This window comes from Ailuropoda melanoleuca, chromosome 8 (genome assembly GCF_002007445.2).
Source record: "Ailuropoda melanoleuca isolate Jingjing chromosome 8, ASM200744v2, whole genome shotgun sequence".
Classification (NCBI taxonomy): Eukaryota; Metazoa; Chordata; class Mammalia; order Carnivora; family Ursidae; genus Ailuropoda; species Ailuropoda melanoleuca.
Window position 1 is genome coordinate 8,490,375 of NC_048225.1, and position 24,057 is coordinate 8,514,431.

The 24,057-nt window shown below is 44.6% G+C and overlaps 1 protein-coding gene across 6 annotated transcripts in view; it reads left to right on the forward strand.

The window, feature by feature from the left end:
• The window catches only part of DIXDC1 (DIX domain containing 1), a 68,446-nt gene that overhangs the window by 39,773 nt on the left and 4,616 nt on the right, over positions 1 to 24,057 (forward strand). For all 6 annotated transcript variants that reach the window (XM_034665748.1, XM_034665747.1, XM_019801656.2 and 3 more), the window contains 14 exons: positions 2,962 to 3,074; positions 4,556 to 4,704; positions 7,889 to 7,978; positions 9,124 to 9,177; positions 10,695 to 10,745; positions 13,033 to 13,137; positions 13,565 to 13,618; positions 14,307 to 14,399; positions 14,478 to 14,549; positions 15,343 to 15,432; positions 15,775 to 15,936; positions 16,439 to 16,505; positions 22,756 to 22,861; positions 23,827 to 23,935. In XM_034665748.1, the coding sequence (XP_034521639.1) occupies positions 2,962 to 3,074; positions 4,556 to 4,704; positions 7,889 to 7,978; positions 9,124 to 9,177; positions 10,695 to 10,745; positions 13,033 to 13,137; positions 13,565 to 13,618; positions 14,307 to 14,399; positions 14,478 to 14,549; positions 15,343 to 15,432; positions 15,775 to 15,936; positions 16,439 to 16,505; positions 22,756 to 22,861; positions 23,827 to 23,935 (1,315 nt within the window). The remainder of the gene's footprint in view (positions 1 to 2,961; positions 3,075 to 4,555; positions 4,705 to 7,888; positions 7,979 to 9,123; positions 9,178 to 10,694; positions 10,746 to 13,032; positions 13,138 to 13,564; positions 13,619 to 14,306; positions 14,400 to 14,477; positions 14,550 to 15,342; positions 15,433 to 15,774; positions 15,937 to 16,438; positions 16,506 to 22,755; positions 22,862 to 23,826; positions 23,936 to 24,057) is intronic.

Genomic DNA, 24,057 nt, shown 5'->3' on the forward strand with positions numbered 1-24,057 from the left:
TCAGGGCCGGGGCTGGAGGATGCTCTTGGCCAGAGACGCACCGGGATGGGTAGGGGCGCTATACTGGGAAGGATAGGCTGCGGGTCTGGGATTATCACCACAAAATACAGTGGGTTTAGGAAACTAGAGCCAGCATAGGGGAGGGAGGAGTGGCCCTTTTCCTTGTCCTGTCTCTGCTGTGGGAAGGCACTTCAGGAGTAAACAGGGCTCTTTCTTATCACCCATTACCCATTTAAAAAAAAAATGATTTTACTCTGATTTGGACTTTGCTGGGGGATCATTTGTCTGATGCTAAGATTGGAGAGATGTTAGACTTGTGGGAATTAAGAAACGTATCAGTCACACCTTGTTTGTAATCAGTTCCCTGATTTGAGGGGATTATGATGGCAGGTGGGGCATTACTTGTTTACAAAATAGGGGTTTCGAGCTCATCAAGAAGAGCCTAAGCCATGTAATTAATTAGCATTAAAATACTTTTCTGTGACCTGAAGCAGATGACTGAATGCACCATCCTCATCTCCAAGCTTCTTGGGGTTGCTGCAAGATTGCTGCTCCGACATGTGCCTCAGGATTTTTCTTCCTCAGGTCCTTTATCTTTTGACTTGGCCGCCTGGTTTCATGGTCTTACCTCTCTGTGGCCTCACACACTGGCAGCCTCAAATTCAAGAAAGAGAAATGTTGTTTTCCTTTGGCGGCTCTGCCACTCCCCCAGTGGGGTTGGATATGCAGACATCCGCCTCCTTCTGCCCTTATATGGGAGACAACTCACTTCAGAGGGGGAAGGTGGAGCTGAGCATGCGTCTCTGCTTTTAGGCAAGCAGTTTTCCAGCATCCTAGGTTCACACTCCTCTTCCCACCCCCACCCCCTGCGTCTTACACATACCCACTGTGGTCCAGCCAAATGCAGGCAGTGGAACGTGTCAACAATAGCACCTTGTCAGCTAAGGAAGTGTCATTTTTATCATTTCTCAAAGAAGAGCAGCTGATACAGGAGGCCTCTTTCTGCAAGTGGTTCCTCATTTCTGTAGAAAGGCAAATGCAGAGGCCTGAATCGTCATAAATCTATTCTCCTTATAATGACAAAGTGCCCTTACACTAATGCTTTCCCAGCAGTTAGTTCATGTTGGCCTGGAAGTCAGATTGCCTCAGTGATGAAAGATGGATAAGCAATGACCTTTTCTAAATACCTCTCCTCGCCACCTTTCCACCCCTTGTTTGCTCAGGTTATAGATCTATAGATAGGGTTAAGCGACTTTCCTTAACTTGAATCAAAAAATCTGTAAATTGTTTTCTAAGGTTCTAATAAGGATGAGAATGCGTTACTGGTTGAGGTCATTCCCACCAAAGCCCTTAAACTTGGGACAACGAGGATGAGACACTAGTCCTCAGGCTGCTCTCGAGGTTTTGAAATCTCTGACTACAACCACTTGTGCTCAGCTCTTGTTTTTACTGGTTTCTAGGAAAACAAAATGTTAACTCCTGATTGAGGCTGTGAGGATTAGCCTGGGGGCCTTCAGGGGCACATTAAGTGGGTCAGTGAGTCCTCAACACTTTCACTGTTGTCTGGGTGATGGATTTGGAAAGAATTTGTGAGAGGGGGCAGGGCCTGGAGACCCCACAGCCCCTGAGATCGTTTCAGAGCTGATGTTCTCAAGGTGCAGCGCAAAGAAAAAAGGCTCTTCAGGTTCCTTTCCCGTCAGATGGAAACATCAGCCTCACAGTTTCATCTTGTCTTGCAGATTTGCTGTTGTGCTGCAGCTTTTTTTTTCCCCCTAAAGATTTTATTTATTTATTTGACAGAGATAGAGACAGCCAGCGAGAGAGGGAACACAAGCAGGGGGAGTGGGAGAGGAAGACGCAGGCTCATAGTGGAGGAGCCTGATGTGGGGCTCGATCTCATAACACTGAGATCACGCCCTGAGCCGAAGGCAGACGCTTAACTGCTGTGCCACCCAGGCGCCCCATGTGCTGCAGCTTTAACATTCATCTTCCCTGAAAATCACAGTGGTTCCCTCAAGGCTAATAGTTGTATTAGAACGTAAGAATTGTTGAGAGCTTTCTGATAGTAATTTGCAAATAATACAGCAGGGATCTGAATAACTCTTCGATGGCACAATCAAGTAAACCTTTCCCTCTTCCTAGCAGGTCTTTCCCCCTTTTTCTTCGGAGTCCCATTTTCCTTGTCATGTCCTGTCCTTGTTGATGTATCACTGCCCCTTTGCCCAGCTTGGCACCGTCCACAGTCTCAGCAGCTTCTCACTGTGACTCACCCTCAGCATTATCCCCTTTTTTGAGATCAGCCCAGAGCTGATCTGCCGTGTTATTCTGCTGCTGATGCTCGTGTCTGGGAGTAGATTTTCCTTCCAGCTCCCAAAGCTACTAAGACTCACACTATATCAGTCTTTGAATCTGGGCCCAGGGATGGTGATGGCGCAGGTGGTGGTGGTAAGTAAAAAAAAGAGCAAACAAACAAAACAAAACTTGGAGTTCTTTAAGATGCTAGCTTACCCATCCTTCTGGTGAATCTCTTCTTTGTGAATCAGGCTTCGAGGCAGTCTCTCGCTGTGGAAAAGACTTCCAAAGCCTGGGTTATTCACTTATTTAACATTCATTTCGTTCATTCGATAAGTTCATCCTGCGCTCATTCAACAAATGTTTGTTCATGCTGTGGGCTGGGGACTACGTTAGGCAGTAGAGTTAAGATGAATAAGAACACGTCTCTGGGATGAATTATGACAGTTGGCTTCTAAACAACTGTTCAGGGGCACCTGGGTGGCGCAGTTGTTAAGCATCCAACTCTTGGTTTCGGCTCAGGTCGTGACCTCAGGGTCATGGGATCGAGCTCCGCACCGAGACTCTCTTTCCCTCTCCCTCTGCACCCGCCGAATAAAGAAATAAATCTTTAAAACAATAAACAACTGTTCATAATAATTGTTTCTATTCCTGTTCCTTCCATCACAGCCTGACTTCACCTAGTCCTATCCACAGTGCAAAGAGCGAATCCATTATAACCCAGTCGGAGGAGAAGGCAGATTTCGTGATTATTCCCTCTGAAGGAATAGAGAACAGAACAGGTACTATCTGTCAGAGTGCCTGGGTTGGCTCAGGGAACAGCCCTCATCTTGAAGTGTTTGGGGTCCTGACTACCTATAAACTCCCTGGCCTTCTCCCTCTCCATAGTCTGTGCATGCAGGGTCAGCTCTAGGGGGCTCTGATGCCTTTGAGCCAATGAATGTGGTCATCTTCTTGCAGAATGTCACTTCTGATGTCGTAGCTGTCAGAAGTCTTACAGCAGCGTAGATGGGCCATACCTCTGCCAGCTGCCTATGAATTAGGAAATGACTTTGGGGCAATCCAAAAGGCTTACTCAAGTAAACAGTTTTTATTTTCCCTCTGTTATACAAATAATTTCAATACGTCCTTGAGTTAAATTGAACCAGGAATATATAGTATGAGCTGAGATGTCTGTGAGAATATAAAGGGCAGGACTACATCAGGCTTTTGGTGTGGCGGCCACAGAAAGGAACACAAAGGGTTCCCTTTGTTTAGACTTCTTCTATTTCAGGTGCTCTCCTTTTTCTTACGTAAGCATACAGGGAAGCATAGAAGCAAAGCATGTGATTTCAATAGAGTTTCATTCATCTATAAGGGTTGTAATGAAACTGAAGCCCTCAGAAGAAAAACTGGACTTAAATTCTTGCCTCTAGTCCTGGAATTAGCACCAAAGAGTCAGTCACTTTACCGATTCAGAAACTCTTGGGACCGTGGGGAGGAAGAGCATTTGCTGAGTGAGTGCACTGGGTCAGGCACCACAGAGCCCTGCACACGAGTTACCTCATTCAATCTTCACAGCAACCCAGAGGAATTATCCTTACTGCATTCACGCTTATGAATGAAGACGCTTACTCAGGGAGTTTATACCCTTCTGTATTCCATAATGCCTTTTTAATGGCCGTGCACACAATTAGATGGGATAAAATAGACAAGGAAACCAGAGCAAAGAGACCACAAACATGGGAAAATAAAACGAAACCAGGGAGCGAGATTGAATAGTGTGTGCACGTGTGCTCTCACTAGTTTGTTTCCTGTGTGACGCACACAGGGTCTATGTGAAGGGGCTTCGGTATGATGGAAGGGTCAAAGGAGTATTAACTCGAAGGCTCCCCTTCGAAGCTCTGCAGCAACCAATAAGAATTTGGTTTTCATTGCAACTGGCAGCTCCTCTCTTTGTACCTAGTAGAATCCAGCTTCGGGGACGCCAGCTCCAGAGACTTAAGAGTAGGGTCTATGTGTCCCATACCCAGACTCCCCAGGACGAAATCTTGTTACTTCTTAAAGGTTCTCTGCAGATGATCCTTTTCCCCAACCTAGAGCGTGAGTTCATAGCCAGTGCTTCATGTCTCACAGCGCCCCCTGGTGGAGAGTCCAGTTTGCGCTGTGTGGACAGGTTCAGAAGGCAGGTGACCTGAACCCGTGAATGCAGGGGACTGTGAACGCTTTCTGCTGGAAACTGCCTTCTTCAACATGAACTGTACTCCCTCCTTTCATTTTGTAGAGGAGACAGACTCTCCGTTTTCCCGTGACTGGCGACCAGGCAGCCCCGGGACCTCTCTGGAGACCTCATGGGAAGAACAGCTGTTGGAGCAACAAGAACATTTAGAAAAAGAAATGGAGGAAGCGAAGAAAATGATATCAGGCTTGCAGGTAGCTCTTTCCCGTGTGCTTTATCCTCGGTGCACCGGTCCATGATTATCTTTAAGTCACGAGTATCAGTTGAAAGTAAACTGATTCAGGTTCGTATGAGGTCAGAGTGGAATGGGGAGTTTAGACAGAGTAGTACTCCAAGAGCAGAAAATTCGTTATGTGCGAGTACTCCTGCATGGACCCTGCGGACTCTCGTGGGCAGCACAGCTGTCCGGATTTCTGCAATCCCGGGAGCCATTATGGACCCCTACCAAACCCTTTTCTGGCTCTTTGCTTGTAGGCGGGTCTCTCCCCCGTCCGCAGCTGTGGACCAGAAGTTGTGGGGCTTCGCCAGAGATTGGCACTGCACACAATCGGGAATGTGTCCCCGGGAATTCTCTCGCAGGAAGAGTACAAGAGCCAGTAATGCGGCTGGTCTCCATCTGAGTCTAGCTAAGGGATTTAGCTCCCTCCTAATGCGTTTGCAAGAGGCTGCCAAGCTGTAATGATCAGGTAACAGAGGTTTTCCTCGAGCAACAAAGCCTTCAGTCATTTCTATACCTTCGTGCCAGCTCCGCAACTCTCCCCCTGAGGCCAATGGACCCACTTGACTTAAATTCCTACCCTGAATGACCCCCCCATCCTCTGTCTTTGTGTGTCTGTCCCTGTTTGGGGGGAGCCCTTGTAGTGTGCTGATGACCCTGAAATTGCCTAGGAATATTCCTTTCTGTTTGTTCTGGGAACTGCACTGCTTCTGAATTGTCAAATATTTATGGATCCGTAAACAAAGCCCACATTCTGTGAGTGGCTCTGGCAGCCGGCAGGCGGTGGAGGGCGAGCTCCCAGCCTGCCAGCAACAGGGTGGGGACACAAAGCGTTCCGAAAGAAAAAAGGAGATTGGTGTTGTGGAGAAACAGTTTGCATAATGTCTGCCCCAGGAGCTGAGAAGGGCTGGAGGAATGTGTGCTGCCTAAACATTCCCAAGGAGAGCTGTTGATTTTTCCCCATTGGCTTTGTTATTTTTTAAATGTCTGCCTTTGAGATCTCTTATCTGCCACTCCATTAAGGACTGGTTTAATTAATGTGTGCTAACTTTGGGATGACACCCAACCAGGGCTTTCCCAGGATGATTTGCATTATATGAACATAGATATCCATCAATTTGGCTTTTGGTTTGGTTTGCATTTTTCAGTCTGGGAGAAATCCAATGGCAGATTAGACAGAAAAAGAAGAGATTTGACAGGCAGAAAGTCAGCACCCTAATATTCCCTGCAAACAGAGTTGTTTCAATTCACAGCCACATGATCACAATGAGAATTCTTCCATTATAGAATACAATGGGGCTCACAGCATCCACTGGGCTTCTTAACTCTTTCAGTGACGAGTAAGTTGCGGGCTAAGCCACGTCCAGGATTTCTTTCTTTTTTTTTTTTTTAAGATTTTTTATTTATTTATTCGACAGAGATAGAGACAGCCAGTGAGAGAGGGAACACAAGCAGGGGGAGTGGGAGAGGAAGAAGCAGGCTCATAGCGGAGGAGCCGGATGTGGGGCTTGATCCCACAAGGCTGGGATCACGCCCTGAGCTGAAGGCAGACGCTTAACTGCTGTGCCACCCAGGCGCCCCACGTCCAGGATTTCTGACTTAATTGTATGCCTCAGTTAGAGCCCGCTCAACACTTTGCCACTAACAGTTAGTGTTTCTGTGATGTTGCTCTCCCTTAGCTCCCTGTGGCCTCTTACACTTGTCTTACACCTCTTGCCCCCCTCCATGGGATAGTCAAATTCATTTGATTTACTAATATTTTATTAATAGTGCTTGGTAGACCAACCAGTGGCTGGATTTTAAACAGTTTTTATATACCAGCATTTATGATGTAATTTGTGTTACGTTTATTGAAACAGGATTTAACCTCTGTAACTATTGATTGAATTGAGACAGAATTGAAATATGAAATGGGGGCACACTCTTCAATCTTTCACTGAGCTGCTAGGTCTCATAATACCTACCTGCATGAGCAGGTTCCAAGTTTTGTGAGTGTTAGAGAATACAGTTTGGGGGGCCTTCTTTAAGCATAAGATTACAGATTATGAGTACAGTTGATCTTTGAACAACTTGGGGTGGGGGGTGGCTGGGGACACCAACCTCCTGCAGAGTCGATCACCTATGTGTAACTTTTGACTCCCATAAAACTTAACTACTAAGAGCCTACTGTTGACCATAAGCTTTACTGATAACATAAACAGTTGATTAACAGCTGTTTTAATTGTTATATATATTACATACTGTGCTCTTAGAGTAAGCTAGAGAATAGCAAACGTTAAAATCATAAGGAGGAGAAAATATATTTGCAGTACTGTACTGTATTTTGTAAAAAAAAAAAAAGAAAAGAAAAAAAAAAAAGAAAAATCTTCATATCAGCGGACCCATGCAGTTCAAACCCGCATCGTTCAAGGGCCAAGTGTACAATATTAGATCGGGGCTTTGGGACCATCAGCATATGTGAGGGTCCCTAGGGTTTGAGCTTCCTTAGTCCAGGGTAAATGTGCCTCCCTTCCATATTCTAATGAAAGCAAAGCCTGGTGTGGGGAGTGGACGTGAAGGAGGGCATCTCTCTGTAAATAGGTTTTCCTTCTTGTTCTATACAGGTTGCCCTAGGGAGTAAAAATTCAGAGTTGTTAAAACAAACAAAAATCCAACAAACCCAAGTCAGGGCTCTAAATGTATTTTTTTTTAAGATTAAAAAAATTTTTTTTTAGTAATCTCTACACCTAACATGGGGCTCGAATACATGGGGCCCTGGGATCAAGGGTTGCATGCTCTACCGACTGAGCCAGCCAGGTGCCCCTAAACATAACTTAAATAATTCATTACAATAACCTTTTCTAAGGAAGGGTAATTCTTACTGCGTTTAGTTCACTTTCCAGTTGGTAGAATTCAGTTTGAGCAACTGGGGCAAGGAGCCTTGGAGTGGAGGATTCAAGTGCATCCAGAGAGAGGAAAGGGTCCTAAGCATGGGCCCCACGAAAGGAACTCCCGATAGCCCAAGGTGAAAAATCGGAGGTATCTAAGGACCAGAAATTACCAAGGAGATTTTGATAGGAGGCTCAGTTGTGATTTCAGTTTGGGATAAGCTTACCAAGGTCAACTCCGGCCTCAGTCTTCTGATGGGAGTCGGGTTTCTTTCTGTTTCTGTGGTTATTCAGGCCTTACTGCTCAACGGATCCTTACCCGAAGATGAACAGGAGAGGCCCTTGGCCCTCTGTGAACCGGGAGTCAATCCTGAGGAACAACTGGTGAGTTCCTGCCTTTGTGACTGGACAGCAGATAATCTGGTTTCTGTGTTTGATTTGCTTTTAGCTGTTGATTCTGTTGTCCTCATCTTCTTGAAATGCTCTCTTCCCTGACTCCACCTCTCCTGGTTTTCCTCATGTATTTTTGACTACCTTCTTCCATTCTCCCTCCCTCCCTTCCTCCCTCGCTCCCTTATCAACACATGGTTACTGAGTGCTGACTCCATGCCCGGGCACAGTTTCAAGGTACTGGAGACAATCAGACCTAAGACCCCACCCTCCTGGAGTTTACCTTCAGGTTCCCTTTGAAGCTTCTCTTTTTCTTCTGATGCCTTCAATGCCAGTGCTCCTCAGAGTTCCCCTCGGGGCCCTCTGCTGTCTTACCCATTCACCAGGGCAGTATTACCTGCCTCCGAGGCGTCATTCACTTCCCACCTGACTCAGGTGTTGCTTCTCAAATATTGACTTCTAGCTCGGCTCCCTCTACGGAGTGTGCCGCGTGTCACCACCTGCTGCTCCTCTCCACTAATGTGTCCCAGACGCATCTCACGTCACTGAGTCCTAAATTAAACAGCTTTTCTCTCCCCACCACCAAAACTACTTGTTCCTTCGCATTCTGGTTCTGATGGCTATCCATCCACCCAGATACCCAAAGCTGAATATCATCCTTGAATCCTTCTGGCCCTTCCCTCTCTGTCCAGCAGGTCACCCAGCTCTGTCCGTTCACTTTTTAAATATTTCCAACCACTTCTCTCCATTCTCACAGCCTTCATTCAAGCCTCCATCCAGTATGCTAGTGGCCTTCCTGCTGGTTTTCCTGATTCCCCTCCTGTCCTCCTCTAATTCACTTTCTAAAACAACAACAATAATTTACCTCCAAGGCAAACTTAATCATCCCTTTGCTTTTTCTCCGACCCCCTGTACCCAGAACACACACACACACACACGTCTGAGCTTCATCCACAGTCCTTTCCCTGTGCTGCCCTGTGTGTGCCCTTCTGCCAGAGGCGAGGAACTGCCCCCTGGTCTTCTCTGTATTCACAGTACAAGGCTGGCATCGAAAAGGTGCTCATTAATTTTTGTTGAATGAATGACCTCTGAATTTCATGGCATAGCTGCATAGCCATCTCTTTGTGCCTTATATTTAGATTATAATCCAGAGTCGTCTGGATCAGAGTATGGAGGAGAATCAAGACCTAAAGGTATGTCAGAACGTGGGCCTTTGTCCCCTTGAAAGAAATTATGGGAATATCACACACCAGCGTCGGAACAGTGATGGGTATGGGGAAGGGGTGCAGACTTGGGACTTCGGCTGTGTCTGTTTTTTGTCTTTAATTGAAAGAGAGGGACATGTCCTGAATATGGCAAAAAGGTAATGTTTTTTCAGTCTTGGTGGTAATAGGTATCTGTGTCATTGCTTCTACCTCTCTTTATGCTTTAAATGTTTCATAATTTTTCTTTTTTAATTAAAAATGGGTCTAATATCAGTCTTGTTTTTCTTTTTTTTTTTTTAAATGTATTCATTTGAAAAAGAACACAAGTTTTTGAGTGAGAGCATGAGGTGGGGGAGGGGCAGGCAGAGAGGGAGCAGCAGACTCCCCACTGAGCAGGGAGCCTGCTGAGGGGCCAAAGGCAACACTTAACTGACTGAGCCACAAGATGCCCCCCCATGGTCCTTTTATTTTTAAAATAATTTTTTAATAATTTATAATACATTAGTTTCAGGTGTACAACATATTGATTTTATATATGTATATATTATGAAATGAGCACCACTATAAGTCTAGTTAACATCCACTCACACATAGTTACACATTTTTTTCTTTTAATAACTTTTAACATTTACTATCCTATCAACTTTCAAATACACAGCACAGTGTTGTTCACTGTAGTCCAGTATGGTCTTTTATAGTGACTTCTTCCAGAATGCTTTCAGTTCAGTGGGTTTTAACTTTTTGGGAGTCATAGGTATGTGACTAAAGCCATTAGCGCTCTCTCCAGGAATATGCACGAGTGTGTGCAGACACACTCACTGACTTGAATTTTTAATAGATTACTTTGTAGTCCATCTGTGGAGCCCATGTTAAGAATTCCCCATTTTAGATATGTTAATTCCAAACTCTTGATGTGACTCAATGGGAAAAGAAGAGAGCAGGGTCTGGGGTATGGGTGTTCCTCTCCTAAAATTTTTCCTAGTGACAATTATATATGTATATTTCATCTATTGTAAGGGTTGGATAATTAGTATTTCATTATTGGGCTAAATGTGTTTTTGTTTGGTTTATAAAGAATAATGCCCACTTGGAGAATCCAAAGTACTCTAATCCTTTGCTGAACAAATGACCGTGGGGGTAGGCATATTAAGATACGATTGTGTGTTTCAGTAAGGGAGACTTAGATTATCATGATTAGGTTTTCCTGTCAGTGAAGAGTGCTAAATGAAGGAACGAGAGTCTGGGAATGTGTGGTATCTTCTTTCTTGGCAAGGCTCTTCTGCATTTGGGCCTGGGTAGCACAGGGAAGAATGGGATGGGTCTCGTTTTTGTCTCTGTGAGGCAGCCTTTACTGTTTACTGAACCAGACCTGCTTTCTGCCTCAGGGGAGGGTTAATTTTTCATGGAATGGTTATCTGAGTTTTGTGTTCTTACTGACAGAATGAGGTAATGCTTCTGAAACAACCCAGATGCTACCAGCTGATCTAACTATATTTGGTTTGCAGAAGGAGCTGCTGAAATGTAAACAAGAAGCCAGAAACTTGCAGGGGATAAAGGTAAAAAGGAAGCAGTTTAACCTTTTAAATAAATAAATTCTACCCGGTAAAGCTGTCTACTGTTGAGCGTGGGTGGGAGGGGAAGAGTTGGGTCTGTGGGCTTGTATATGTCTGCGGGGGTCTTGAACAGGCCGTGTGATACTAGAAAGTGCTTTGTGGATGGGAAGTGAGACCTGCTGAGGAAAATACCTGTTTTGCTGAGGCTTATTTCTGGTGGTTACGACTCATGGCACTATCCCTTCCCTCTGTGCCACCTGGGAGTTTTTATATGTAAAAACAATCATTTTTTACGGTTTTCCTCAATTCTATAGAAGAATGTCCTCTTAAACATTGTAATTTACTTAGTTTTTGAGTAGTTAATAATATTAAATGGCTTGAAGTGAAGAAGGTATAAAAAGATAATCCTTGAAAAGTCTGTCTTCCAGCCGCGTCCCGCCCCAGCCCCCGCCACCCAGTCATCTAGTTCTCTTTCCCGAAGGTAACTTATCAGTTATCAATAAATATGGATGTATATGATTTTTCCCCCAAATAATAATATACTATACATACAGCTTGACACATTGCCCTTTTCTCACTTAGTAGCGTATCTTGGAGATCATTCTATTTCGGTACATAGAGACCTTTCTAGATCTTTTTCTTATGGCTGCATTACATACCAGTGTATGTTTATATGATAATGTAATCAGTTCCTATTGTGGACTTTTAGGTTATTTCCAGTTTTTCACTAATACAAACAGTGATGGTAGCTAATGGCCTTGAATGTATGTTGTTTCACCCAAGTGGGAATGTGTCTGTTGAATAAACACCTAGAAGTGTGAAAGGATGTTCTTAAGCTGCTGCTGTTCCCCTCTTCCCCACACTCCCATTCATGGGCTAGACTGGGGAGCAGCTCAGCAGCCTTTTTCAGAGTCAGAGTGTAGTTCATAGCCTTCATTCTTTGAGATACTTCAGAAAACAAAGTGTTCTGTGCTCAGATAAGCTTGAGAAAGGCCCAGAAGAGTGCCAGTGAATAGCACCATACTAAAGGACCTGAGAAAGTCTTCCATAAAAAGGTTGGCCTAAAAAAAGTTCGGAATTATTAACCACAAAAGTGCCTTTTCTCCCATGCAAATTTACTAACACTTTGGGAAAAGTCCTCTGAACTGCTGATGCCAAGGGCATCTTGGACGACCTTTCGCTGACAGCGTACTTAAGAATGGACCCTCACATTCTCCGGAGCCCACACTGTTTCTTTGCAGTCTGTAAAGAGAGAAAAGTCAGGGCGAATACACGGCAGAGTGCAGCTGCAGTCCATGAGTTCCATTTGAGGTCACCACGGTTGGAGAAATGTGTTCCAGCTGACCCTTTTAAGTGTGTACAACCCACATTTCTTAGGGATGGTAGGAACCAAGAGGGTCCAAGCTGAAAGAGACCCTAGAGCTGGTAAGATCAGAGGACACTGGAAAGAGAAACCATCAGTCCAAGAAGAGTTCTTTTTTTTTTTTTTAATAATTTATTTATTTATTTGTCAGAGAGAGTGCACAAGCAGGGGGAGTAGGAGGCAGAGGGAGAAGCAGGCTCCCTGCTGAGCAAGGAGCCCAGTGCGGGACTTGATTCCAGGACCCTGAGATCATGACCTGAGCCGAAAGCAGACGCTTAACTGACTGAGCCACCCAGGCATCCCCCAAGAAGAGTTCTGAGCATGGAAATATAATCCCAATCCTGGTCCGGACTAGGCATTGGAAGGCAGTGGGAGCAGAGTGGGAGTGATTCCGGGGATTCTGTATGAACAGGGTAGGAGGCAGCAATAGGGCCCAACCCTCTAGGAGATGGGGATTTGGCAGAGAAGGAGAAAGAAAAAGAGCTCATCTAGATTCAGTATCTATATGTCCAAGATACAGATGGGAAAGCCAGTGAGGGAGGAAGGAGAGAGCATTGTCCATGGTCACTGTTGTGAAGGTATGCAAAAGACTTGTAATCTGAATCTAGATCAGATCCCTGACTCCCTCTCTGGCGTCATGCTGCCAGGAATGCAGTGGAGGGTAGGGGTGAGTACTAGGTGGAGGAAAAGTCAGGTTTCAGTCAGCTAGGTAGGACAATGGATAGGACTTTCTTTTAGCTGCTAGCATCCTGGAAAGGGGCAGAAGAATTCCTGCTCATCTCCTTATAGCAAGACCTCATACTCTTTTTTTCTCCCAGTTTGCCAGAACTAATGCTGGATACGTGGTAAGGGGTTTAAAACTTGTAGTGATAAAACTTGCTGATTGATTAATTGGGACCACAGTAATGAGTGTGTTTTTTTTCCCAGGATGCCTTGCAGCAGAGGTTGACTCAACAGGACACATCTGTTCTTCAGCTCAAACAAGAACTGCTGAGGGCAAATATGGACAAAGATGAGCTGCACAACCAGAATGTGAGCTAAATGAATGAACTCGGATCTCATTGAGCCCCAGTAGCAAAATAGGATACACGAAGTCCTGTTAGATCTGCCATCTCTTAGCTTATTTCTGAGATGCCCGCCCTCTGTGTCTTCAATTAGTTTCACTTCCTATTAGAGTCATCTCTGCTTGTGGCTGAAAGCCCGTACCACACTGGCCTCAAGCCCTTCAACTTTGGGGACACTGAGACAGAGGCAAACTGTGGTGCGACCGTTGGATTATCTTACTAAAGAAATGGAGGGCAGCCGGAGGGCAGCCATGTGTTTGCACCGTAGCCGGGCCCTCTCTGTGCTCTATACTCTAGCAGCCAGCATCGACTCCGGTTACTACATAGCTGGTTTCCTACTGGGGTTGGGAGACAATACCTCTCTGCCAGTTAATTCTTTCTTTTTCTTCTTGGAGGTGGACCTGCAGAGGAAGCTAGATGAGCGGAACCGGCTCTTGGGAGAATATAAAGTAAGAATGCGTATCGGTTTGGAAATGATTTCCATTTGACCTTTTATTTATTTTTTTTTTTTTTAAAGATTTTATTTATTTATTCGACAGAGATAGAGACAGCCAGTGAGAGAGGGAACACAAGCAGGGGGAGTGGGAGAGGAAGAAACAGGCTCATAGGAGGAGCCTGATGTGGGGCTCGATCCCACAACGTCGGGATCACGCCCTGAGCCGAAGGCAGACGCTTAACTGCTGTGCCACCCAGGCGCCCCATCCATTTGACCTTTTATGAACAGTATTGTTGCTGTCGCACAAAGAGCTCTTAAGTACCCTGTTCTCATTGCTGCTTTCTGCAAGGAAACCTTCTGCGTGCCTTTGATTCAGTAACCCTGAAGAATAGATAGCATGTCTACGAGAAGGAGTATAGAACTAGCAGTCTGGAAACTCCTGTCTCAACCTTTATATCTAACTAGCATGCGTGGCATGTGGTGGTCCTCCCACAAATGGTAGTTGCCTTCGTCCTTACTTTTCCAAGAACCCTTGGTACTGTGGCAGATCGCTGCGGTGTGGAGTGTCTTCCTGTGTGGCCGGAGGAAGGGACTCCTCCCCCTGAGGCTCTCCTTTGCTCAGGTGGAACTTGCTGGCCAGCGGTGAACTGTTCAGCGCACTTGGCTTTGCCACCCATCCGAAACTTCTGTCTCTACTGCAGAAAGAGCTGGGGCAGAAGGAGCGCCTCCTCCAGCAGCACCAGGCCAAGCTGGAAGAAGCCCTCCGGAAGCTCTCTGAGGCCAGTTACCAGCAGGTGGGAATACAGTCACCCACTGGCCTCCTGCCCCTCCAGCCTTAGACACCCTTCTCTGATTTAGTCTCTTATTTGCAGGTGGACCTAGAGCGGGAGCTGGAACAGAAAGACGTCCTTTTGGCTCACTGTATGAAAAGAGAGGCAGATGAGGTAACCTGCACCTTGGGGTCCCCCTCCCACATCTGCAGGGTCAAAGAGGCTATTTGGTAAGGGGGTTAAGAATGCAGGCCCCAAGGGCTCCTGCCTGGCTCAATCGCAACAATATGCGACTCTTGTTCTCAGAGTCTTGAGTTCAAGCCCCACACTGGGTGTAGAGAATACCTAAATAAACAAAAGTTAGGGAAAAAAAAAAATAAAAGAGTGCAGGTTCCAGGCAAAGAAAATCTGGTTTCAGGTTCCAGCTTTTCATACTTGTTGCCATTGTGTGACCTTAATTTGCTTCACTTCTGAGCCTTAGAAATAAGACTCATTGGGGAAAAGAAGAAGAAAGAAGACTCATCTGAAAAAAAAAAAAAAGAAATGACTCATTTGGAAGAATGGACAGTCCACTTGGCACAAAGTCAGGCTAAAAAATATTAGTCATTGTTCTTATATTTTTTTCCTCACTGAAGCGAAGTCAGGAGGTGCTGGAGTGGCATTCTCAGGCCCTCCCGTGGCCAGGCTGAGGTGGGGTTGGGGGTGTCCCGGCTGAGGCTTCCATTTTGCTCTTTCTTCACTCAACAGTGTCAACCAAGTGTTGAGTACTGGGGTTACAGCAGTGAACAAAAGGAGAAAGAAAAGTCTTTGCACTCATGAGGCTTACATTCTAATTGAGAGAGACGTGAACAAATACACAATGATACACTATGTCAGGACGTGGTACGTGTAAATAAGAAAAATAAGACAGAACACCTTGGTTTGGAATTCTCCCTATAACAAGTATCACTTCTTCTTGCTGCTATAGGTGACCAACTACAACAGTCACAACTCTCAGAGCAATGGTTTTCTCCTTCCAGTGGCAGGAAAAGGAGCTGCTTCAATCACTCACAGAGGGGTAGGTTCTTAGGATTTGCATGTAGACCTCCACTTCCAGCTAAAACTGAAGAGTAGCCTAGCCATTGCCAGCGCCCTGGGCCTTTTGTACCCCGGTTCCCTAATTCTTGCATCTGTTGAGTGGGTAAGATGTGAAGTGCTTGCTATCTAACCTGAATAATTAGTGGGCAAACAGTAGGCCCACTTCCGTGAAGGAGAACTTCTTGCCATTCACACCCCCTCCCTCGAAAATAAAAGACCCGTCCTGGGAGCTCTCTCCCGTATTGTCTTCAGCCCAGCGGTTGGGATGTGGTTAGTCGACTGGCGCTGTGCCCGCTCAGCAGCACGTCCTTTCTGCCTGCAGACCAGCGACCTGCAGCTCATCCGCGACGCGCTCCGCAGCCTGCGTGACAGCTTCGGTGGCCATGACCCTCAGCACCACACCATTGACAGCCTGGAGCAGGGCATCGCCAGCCTGATGGAGCGCCTGCGCGCCATGGAGACCCAGAAGAAACAGGACAGAAGGGTAATGCTCTTCCTGTGCTGTTTCTTGTAGGCAAGCACCCAAAGAGCTTCGTTGTATCAAGGTTAATTTAGGTGAGGGCCATGCTGAAAGATAGGAAGACCCTGTCAAAGGTTGCAGTTGCTTTTCTCTTTGGTTTTCCTCTTAGTGGAGTTGACTTTTCATCAGGAAAAGCCTTCGTGGTAACCCTCGCTCCTAGAAACGCATAAGGGCTTAAGGAACTGTGGTTCTTGACCCCATGGGGTCTCTCTTTACTGCTTATTCCTCTCCTCTCCTCCCCTGAACGAGCTTGGCATTGGATATGGAAATACATGGGAAAATGCATTGGAAACTCGAAAGCCTTTTATAAACGTACATCATTACTGTTAGGATACATGGTCCGATTTTATATACTGTGGAAGATGTAGTAGAAAAGTATATATTTCAGTACACTTTTATGATTTAAATTTCTTGGGTAAATTCTCCTGCAGATCATAACTCTAAGCATTTTTGTGTGGCTCCTTAGGTTCGGGGCAAGTCACCCAGAACTCAAGCAGGTAGTGAATACCGGGAGTCCTGGCCCCCTAATTCAAGTAAGTACTCATTATTGCTCAGTAAGGACTCCTAGCATATTAGATCAGAAATTTAGTTATTTTTCTTGTTACTAACATTTTGAGAGTAGACTTTTTCTCGTGGTACTTCACTCTTACGTTGTTTCTATAGCAATACTTGAAGGGAGTTACTTCTAGGATTATGAAGACATACCATCATCATCACCACCATCACCCCAAGTACCATTTAGCTATGGGCAGTGTGCTGCTGACTCAGGCTAAAATATCTTTGGAAAATATACAATATCAAAACATTTACACTGAACACAGCAAAATATAAAACAACAAAAACACACACAAACCATCCTACAGTCCAAAATAGCACAGAAAATTTCCAGTTCTTCCTGAAGGCAGGAAGTTTAATTTCTTTGGGAATTTTCCTTAAAACCCGGTGCTCAGGTCTTCCAGTTGGAGTCCTGCCAAAGATTTGCGCCATCTAGTGGCCACGCCTCAGAAGTAGTTCAGCCGGCTCTGTGCCCTCTCCTTAGATTCCTTTCCCTGTTCCTTCAATCACGCTGGAAACCTACCCTGCCGGGTAAATTCTCTTTTATCGTGTATGTTACCTTTTGCTTTAGTAATGTTCACATTTTCTTATCTTTTATAGTTTACCTAGGCCTAATCTAAAAGTACATAATCTACAAAAACCAAGTAGTAAAAAGCTGACTGTAACCAATTTTGTATGTTACATATACAGTTTTGAAAACTACATTAATAAACAAAACCCAAGGGGCGCCTGGGTAGCGCAGTGGTTAAGCATCTGCCTTCGGCTCAGGGCGTGATCCCGGGGTTCTGGGTTAGAGCCCCACATCAGGCTCCTCCACTAAGAGCCTGCTTCTTCCTCTCCCATTCCCCCTGCTTGTGTTCCCTCTCTCGCTGGCTGTCTCTGTCTGTCAAATAAATAAATAAAATCTTTAAAAAAAAAAAAAAACCCAAAGTAAACACTTAAGATATTGGCACAATATGAAAGGTAAAATGTTTTTTGTAGAGTAATTAAATAACAGGTAAGCCCCCAGATATCTTTTCTTTTTGAATGAGGGATTTACACTGGGAACAAAACAAATTATATTAGTACCAGAATTAGTTTCAATTTCTTTTTCTAGCATTGCTTTGAAACAGTCATTTGTTTTCTTTTTCTTTTTTTTTTTTTTAAATATTTTATTTATTTATTTGTCAGAGAGAGAGAGAGTGCACGTGCACAAGCAGGGGGAACTGCAGGCAGAGGGAGAAGCAGGGAGCCTGAGCAGGAAGCCTGATGTGGGGCTCAGTCCCAGGACCCTGGGCTCATGACCCGAGCCAAAGGCAGATGCTTAACGACTGAGCCACCCAGGTGTCCCTCATTTCTGTTTTCTTGAGGGGTTTTTATTTTACTGTCCTCCCCTTCAGTACTTTCTTTAGGTTAATATAAACGGCCAGTGCAGATAAGTCTAAATATTTGGAAATTCTTCCTTAAAGTCTAATAAATTCCTCCCTTCCTGGAAAAGTACTTTTGTGTATTTGTAGTACTTACCCCAAATACTGCAAATAAATTCATAGCTGCTTGTAAACTAGGTGTTAATCTAATTTCTGTATTCACAGATGAGGTAAAAGGTTTCTTCTGAAAATACAAAAGCTGTGTAACTCGCTTCTCTTATTCCCCCATGTCAAACGTTGAAAGAATAGTCTACACTTACTCTTTTTCCGTCCTTTCTTCCCATTCACAACTGAAGCCACCAGTCGACTTTACTCAGTTAATCCATTTAGTGTTCTTTTTGTTGATCACTGTTGACCTTCTTGGCCTTAATCAAAGTGATTACTTTTCAAACCTTATCTTCCATTGACCTCTCAAAATCACTTACTGTTCTTGAATTGTCTCCTTCTGTACCTATTCTTCCTCTTTAACTTCAGTGCCAACCAATTATTCATTCAACAAATATTTATTGAGCATCCATTATGCAGTGCCCGTGTTAGACACGGGAGATACAGAGACGAACAGGATGGATGTGGTCCTTGCCCTCTCGGATGTGCAGTCCAGTGAATTTGACACAGTCTCCTTTTCTTCTGTGTGAGCCCTCAAATGTTGACGTATCCTGGGATCCGTGGGAGGTCTAGACCTAGGCCTTTTCATCTTTTCTTTAGGCAATCCCTTCCACTCCCACAGCTTTGACTACTCTTATGTGCTGATTATTTTTAAACTTTAATCTCTAACCCCAGTCCTTTTCTGAGTTTCAGGGCTATATTTTTGAATGACAACTAGATATCTCCCTGTAGGTAGAAAGGCACTTCAAACTTTGTGTCCAAAACTGGACACAAAATAGAGTGGGAAAAATATGGAGCATGGAATCAAATAGATCTGGGGTGCAGTTTTGGCTCTCAGCAGAGTGTGTGATCATGGGCAAGGGTGTTAATATCACTGAATTTTAGTTTCCTTGTTCATGAAATGGAGATAATTTTGAGGGATTATGAGCATTAAGTGAAATATTGTATGCAAATAATACGGTGTAGTGCATGGCCTATGAGAGGTGCAAGGCAAATGTTAATAGTCTCAAAATACCTTCCAGTTATTCCCCTCTGGCTGTGTCCTGTCTTCCTCTGTTTCATCACAGCCAAATCTACTGAAAGAATAATCTCCTCTCTGAATCCACTTTGCCTTTTACTCTTTAAGGGAAAACAATAGTAATTATTTGAAAATTAAAAGTAATACAGTAGAGGGGCACCTGTGTGGCTTAGTCAGTTAAGCATCTGCCTTTGGCTTAGGTCATGATCCTGGGGCCTTGGATGGAGCTCTGCATTGGGCTCCGTGCTCTACTGGAAGCCTGCTTCTCCTTCTCCTCCTGCTGCTCCCTCTGCTTGTGCTCTCTCACTCTCTCTGTCAAATAAATAAATAAAAATCTTAAAAAAAGAAAAAAAAAAGAATTCTTACGATTGACAACAGAAGACAAAGAAATCCGATAACAGGCAAAGAACTTGAATAGGCATTTCTTTAAAGATAAACAAATGGCCAATCTGCAGGTGAAAAGATGTTTACAGCCAAGTGTCATTAGGGAATGCATATCAAAACCACAGTGAGATACCACTTCATGTCCACTAGGAATGGAAAGTAAGTGTTGTTGAGGATGTGGAGAAACGGGAGCTCTCAGACATTGCTGTTGGGGATGTCAGATAATACAGCTACTGTAGAAAACACTTTGGTGGTTCCTCAAAAACTTAAATATAGAATTACTATATGACCCAGCAATTCCTTTCCTAGGTATATACTCAAAAGATCTAAAAACAAGTACTAAAAGCAACAACACTTGCACACACATGTACATAGCATTATTCACAATAGCTAAAAGGTGGAAACAGCCCACATGTTCATCACCCAATGTATGTTTAAACAAATTCTGACATGTGCACACAATGGAACATTATTCAGCCATAAGAAGGAACAAAGTACTGATATATGCTACAACGTGGATGAGCCTTGAAAATGTTAAGTGAATGATGCCAGACACAAAAGGTATAAATTGGATGAATCCTTTTATATGAAATGTCCAGAATAGGCAGATCCATAGAGACACAAAGTAGAGTACATCAGACAGATGCCAAGATTAGGAAGGAGTGACTGCTTGATGGCTATGAGGTTTCCTTTTGGGATAATGAGATGTTCTAGAAATAGATAGTAGTTATAGTGACATAACACGAAACATACTAAATGCCACCGAATTGCACACTTTAAAAGGTTAAAACGGTGAGTTTTGTGTTATATGAATTTTACGTCCATTTAAAAAAAAAGTAAGTTAAAAAAAAAAGTAATATCCAACCTCTGTCTGGGATGTAGAAGGCTGAAAGGAGTCTTGCTCCTACACTAACAATAAGACAAAGTTGGGTAATCTAAAAAAGTTGTAACTTTCTTGAACCCGTGAGAGAGGTGAGATGTAGGGCAACCAACTAGCCTGAGTCCAAACAGGTGCCTCCAAGGAGAGATTGGATGCAAGCGCTGTGCACCTGTGGCAGAGCCTGGGAGGAAGATGGCGCCACCATACAGACGGAATTCAGCTAGGGTTGGAATTGCTCCAGGCTAAGCACAGAAGATAAGGAACGCTTGGGGCCACAGATGCCAAGAGGAGTTTGCACCCACTTGCAGGCTCTTTACGGACCTCCATTGGGTGCTTATGAAAAATACTGGTTGTGGGAACAGAGTCCAGAGAAAACCTTTTTTGGTGGTGGAGGCCCAGAGATAGGCAGCAGCTGCCACTGCAGGAAAAGCATGAAGCATTCTTCCTTAAGGAACAAAAGCCGTAAGCCAGTAGGGAAGGGCGGCAAACCTGTTTTCCTCTCCCTCGCTGTCCCAGGCAGAGGTGAAGACCTGTTTTAGCAAGGGGGAAGGAGAAAGGAAAAAAGAACTGTCTACACCTGGGAGACTGGTAGGATACTGTCTCGGGCTCATTTAGAGCTTGCCTACCCTGAAGAGTAGGATCACTGCGCATGCCCCACCCTCAAGACTGAGGTTGGCTCATGATCACAGAGAAGCTCCCTTCATTGGCGGCCGCCAGGTGTGCAAGCACTGTGTAAGAAGCAGTGCCAGTCTGCTCTGGGAGGGTACACGTGTAGAGAGAGTGACTCAGGCGTCGGCACACAAGTAAAGTCTAAAGCTGAAGGTGGAACAGGAACACTGAAGAAGAGCCCTCCAGCAACCAACCACCCCTAACATAACTCTAGAGGAATTGAAGATGGTGGCACACCAAGGTAACCTTAACACAACTCCTAATCCCAGCTCAATTCCAGTCTAGATTAACCGTCCCTAGGATAACGGCCTGGCAGAACAAGCAGTGTGCCCATTTCTAAGCATAAGCATTTTGTAAGTCACTCTCTACTGTCATACACATGACGTCTGACATTCAGAAGAAAAAGAAATTATAACACATCCAAAAGCAAGAAAAATACTGTTAAGAGTCAATCAGTATCTACCCAAGAGTAGACTCATATGACAAGGACGTTGAAATACCTAGTAAAAGTTAAGAAAATATATGAAGGTGCGATGGCAGGAAAGATTTTAATATTATAACAGTTATATTGATTAGATTATAAGATAACAATAATTATTGGTTTTTGGTCTTGTGATAAAAGTTTCTAATTAGTCTTCTCTTATTAAAGGCATAATCATAAGTACTCATTAATTAAAATTTTCAATACGTATCTGTAAAAAGGGTAGAGACAAGATGTAGACCAAGGAATTTGAGTTAAAAACCATGGGACTGGGGCACCTGGGTGGCTCAGTTGGTTAAGCGGCTGACTCTGGATTTCGGCTCGAACCATGATCTCAGGGTCCTGGGATTGAGCCCCATGTCAGGCTCCATGCTTAGTGGAGAGTCTACTTGGAATTCTCTTTCTCCCTCTCCCTCTGCTCCTCCCCCCACTCTCTGTCTCTCTCTCTGGAATAAATAAATCTTAAAAAAAAAAAACAAAAAACAAACAGGAGTGCCTGGGTGGCTCAGTTGGTTAAGTGTCTGCCTTTGGCTCAGGTCGTGATCCCAGGGCCCTGGGATCTAGTCCTGCATTGGGCTCCCTGCTCAGCAGGGAGTCTGCTTCTCTCTCTGTCTCTGCCTGCCGTTCCCCCTGCTTGTGTGCTGTCTCTCTCTCTCTGTCTCTGTCAGATGAATAAATAAAATCTTTAAAAATAAAAAAATGAAAAATTTAAAAAAACCCAAACAAACCAGGGGACCAACACATACAGATCCTGTGTAGCTAAGGAATAAAGTAGGTCTTGTACCTTTTACAGTGGAAGCATGAAGTCCCTTGGAATCTGAGTTTCTAAGGTTGCTTTGCTCTGTGGTTCTTGTTCCTGCTTATTTCTCTTTTCATGAATTGCATGAGCATTCTCTACCACTGTCTAAATGTTGGCAGCGTCTGCAGCTCCTGCTTTGTGTCCATTCTTCCTTAACTGAAATCTTGCCTGGCTTCTTTGACCTCTCTTGACTCTGAGCAGCAGTACCTGTCAGGACACTCATTATTCCCTCGTAGAAGTACCTGGAATGGGTGAGAAATGGTGGCCTCATGAGAGTGTCCATGTCCAAAGCGCCTCCTGGCTTCGTGGCCCTAGCGCGACTTATGTGGATCACACCCTGTGGACGTGGTTGGTGTTTCGCAATGGTGTGAAAGCTATGCTGTGACCTCAGGCAGCTTTATTCTCCAGGGCACTTTGAGTAACTGGAAATGAGAGGTGTTTGGGAGCAAGTGAAGTTCTGACCACAGAGTCTCTCTCTGATTGCAGAGTTGTCTCACTCACAGAGCTCTCCAGCTGTCAGCAGCGCCTGCACGAAAGTGCTCTATTTCACCGACCGGTCACTTACACCCTTCATGGTCAATATACCAAAGAGGTGAGATTCTGGGATCGTGATTTCTCTTTTACTTTTTAAAAGTACAAAGTAATGACAGGACACAGAATCATGAGTTACTGCCCACTGAACGAGCTGAAAGGTGTTTGAGAAACAGTACGGTGTAGTAGGAATACAGATTGGGATCCTAGGTTCAGGGTCACCACTAACCAGTGGCATTACAAGGGACAAGTCATGATCTGCTGCGAGGTACAGACACAATAACAGTGCTTGCAGTGCTGATACACAGCTGTGTTCCAAGGTAGGAAAAATGGTTTTTTAAAGGGCTCAAAACAGCTCCCATTGATAACCATGGATTGTAGCCTGGCTCTCCAGGGCTATTATCATTGATCTTGGCGCTACTTGATGATTGCATCCAAGCCATTGAGAATTTGTGTTAAGAACCTTCAACATTCATTTACACTCCCTTGTTTGAAAGAAGGACTTTGTAAACTCTGGAACCAACCACTGAGAGAGGTAATAGGTTGTCCCTCTCCTGTAGAGTCCTCTTAGTTGGTCTGGGCTAAAGGGGAGCTTTCCGAAGCTGGAAGGATGAAGATGGTGATGTCTGATTTAACTCCACCAGCCTAGAGAAATGGAATATTGTTACAAAGAAGGAAATCAAGAGAACTTAGACATTGATAGTTCAACAAATTAGATTTCAGAGACCTGATGATGTCTTATTTCCAGAGTAAAACAGAGAAAAGTGCTCTGGCTGCTGCTGAAACAAAAAATCTATTTTACGTTCTCAGATCATGCCATCTGTAATGCTGCTCTCCTTCCCTCGTGGTGGCTCCTTAGCCTGTGCTGTTGTAGAATTGTCTGGGTTGTCAGGGGCAGGGACCTAACAAGGCCATGCCATTTCTTCCTGGAGAGTCTTTGGCAGGGGCCTGGGTTTAAAGCTGACATCTCATCTTTCCAACGTCGTGATAAACAGTCTGTTTCAGTGCTCTTGACTTTTGTTGCAGGTTGGGGGAGGTGACACTAAGGGATTTTAAAGCAGCTATTGACCGGGAGGGAAATCACCGGTACCACTTCAAAGCTCTGGATCCCGAGTTTGGCACTGTCAAAGAGGAGGTACGGAATCCCCGGGAATCTGGGTGGTATTACTGGTGATTCCTGAACCCCAGAGCCAGCCTCCTCCCCACGGACTGGTACCCGAAGTACCCAAGTTCCCTAACCAGGTCAGAGGAATTTCC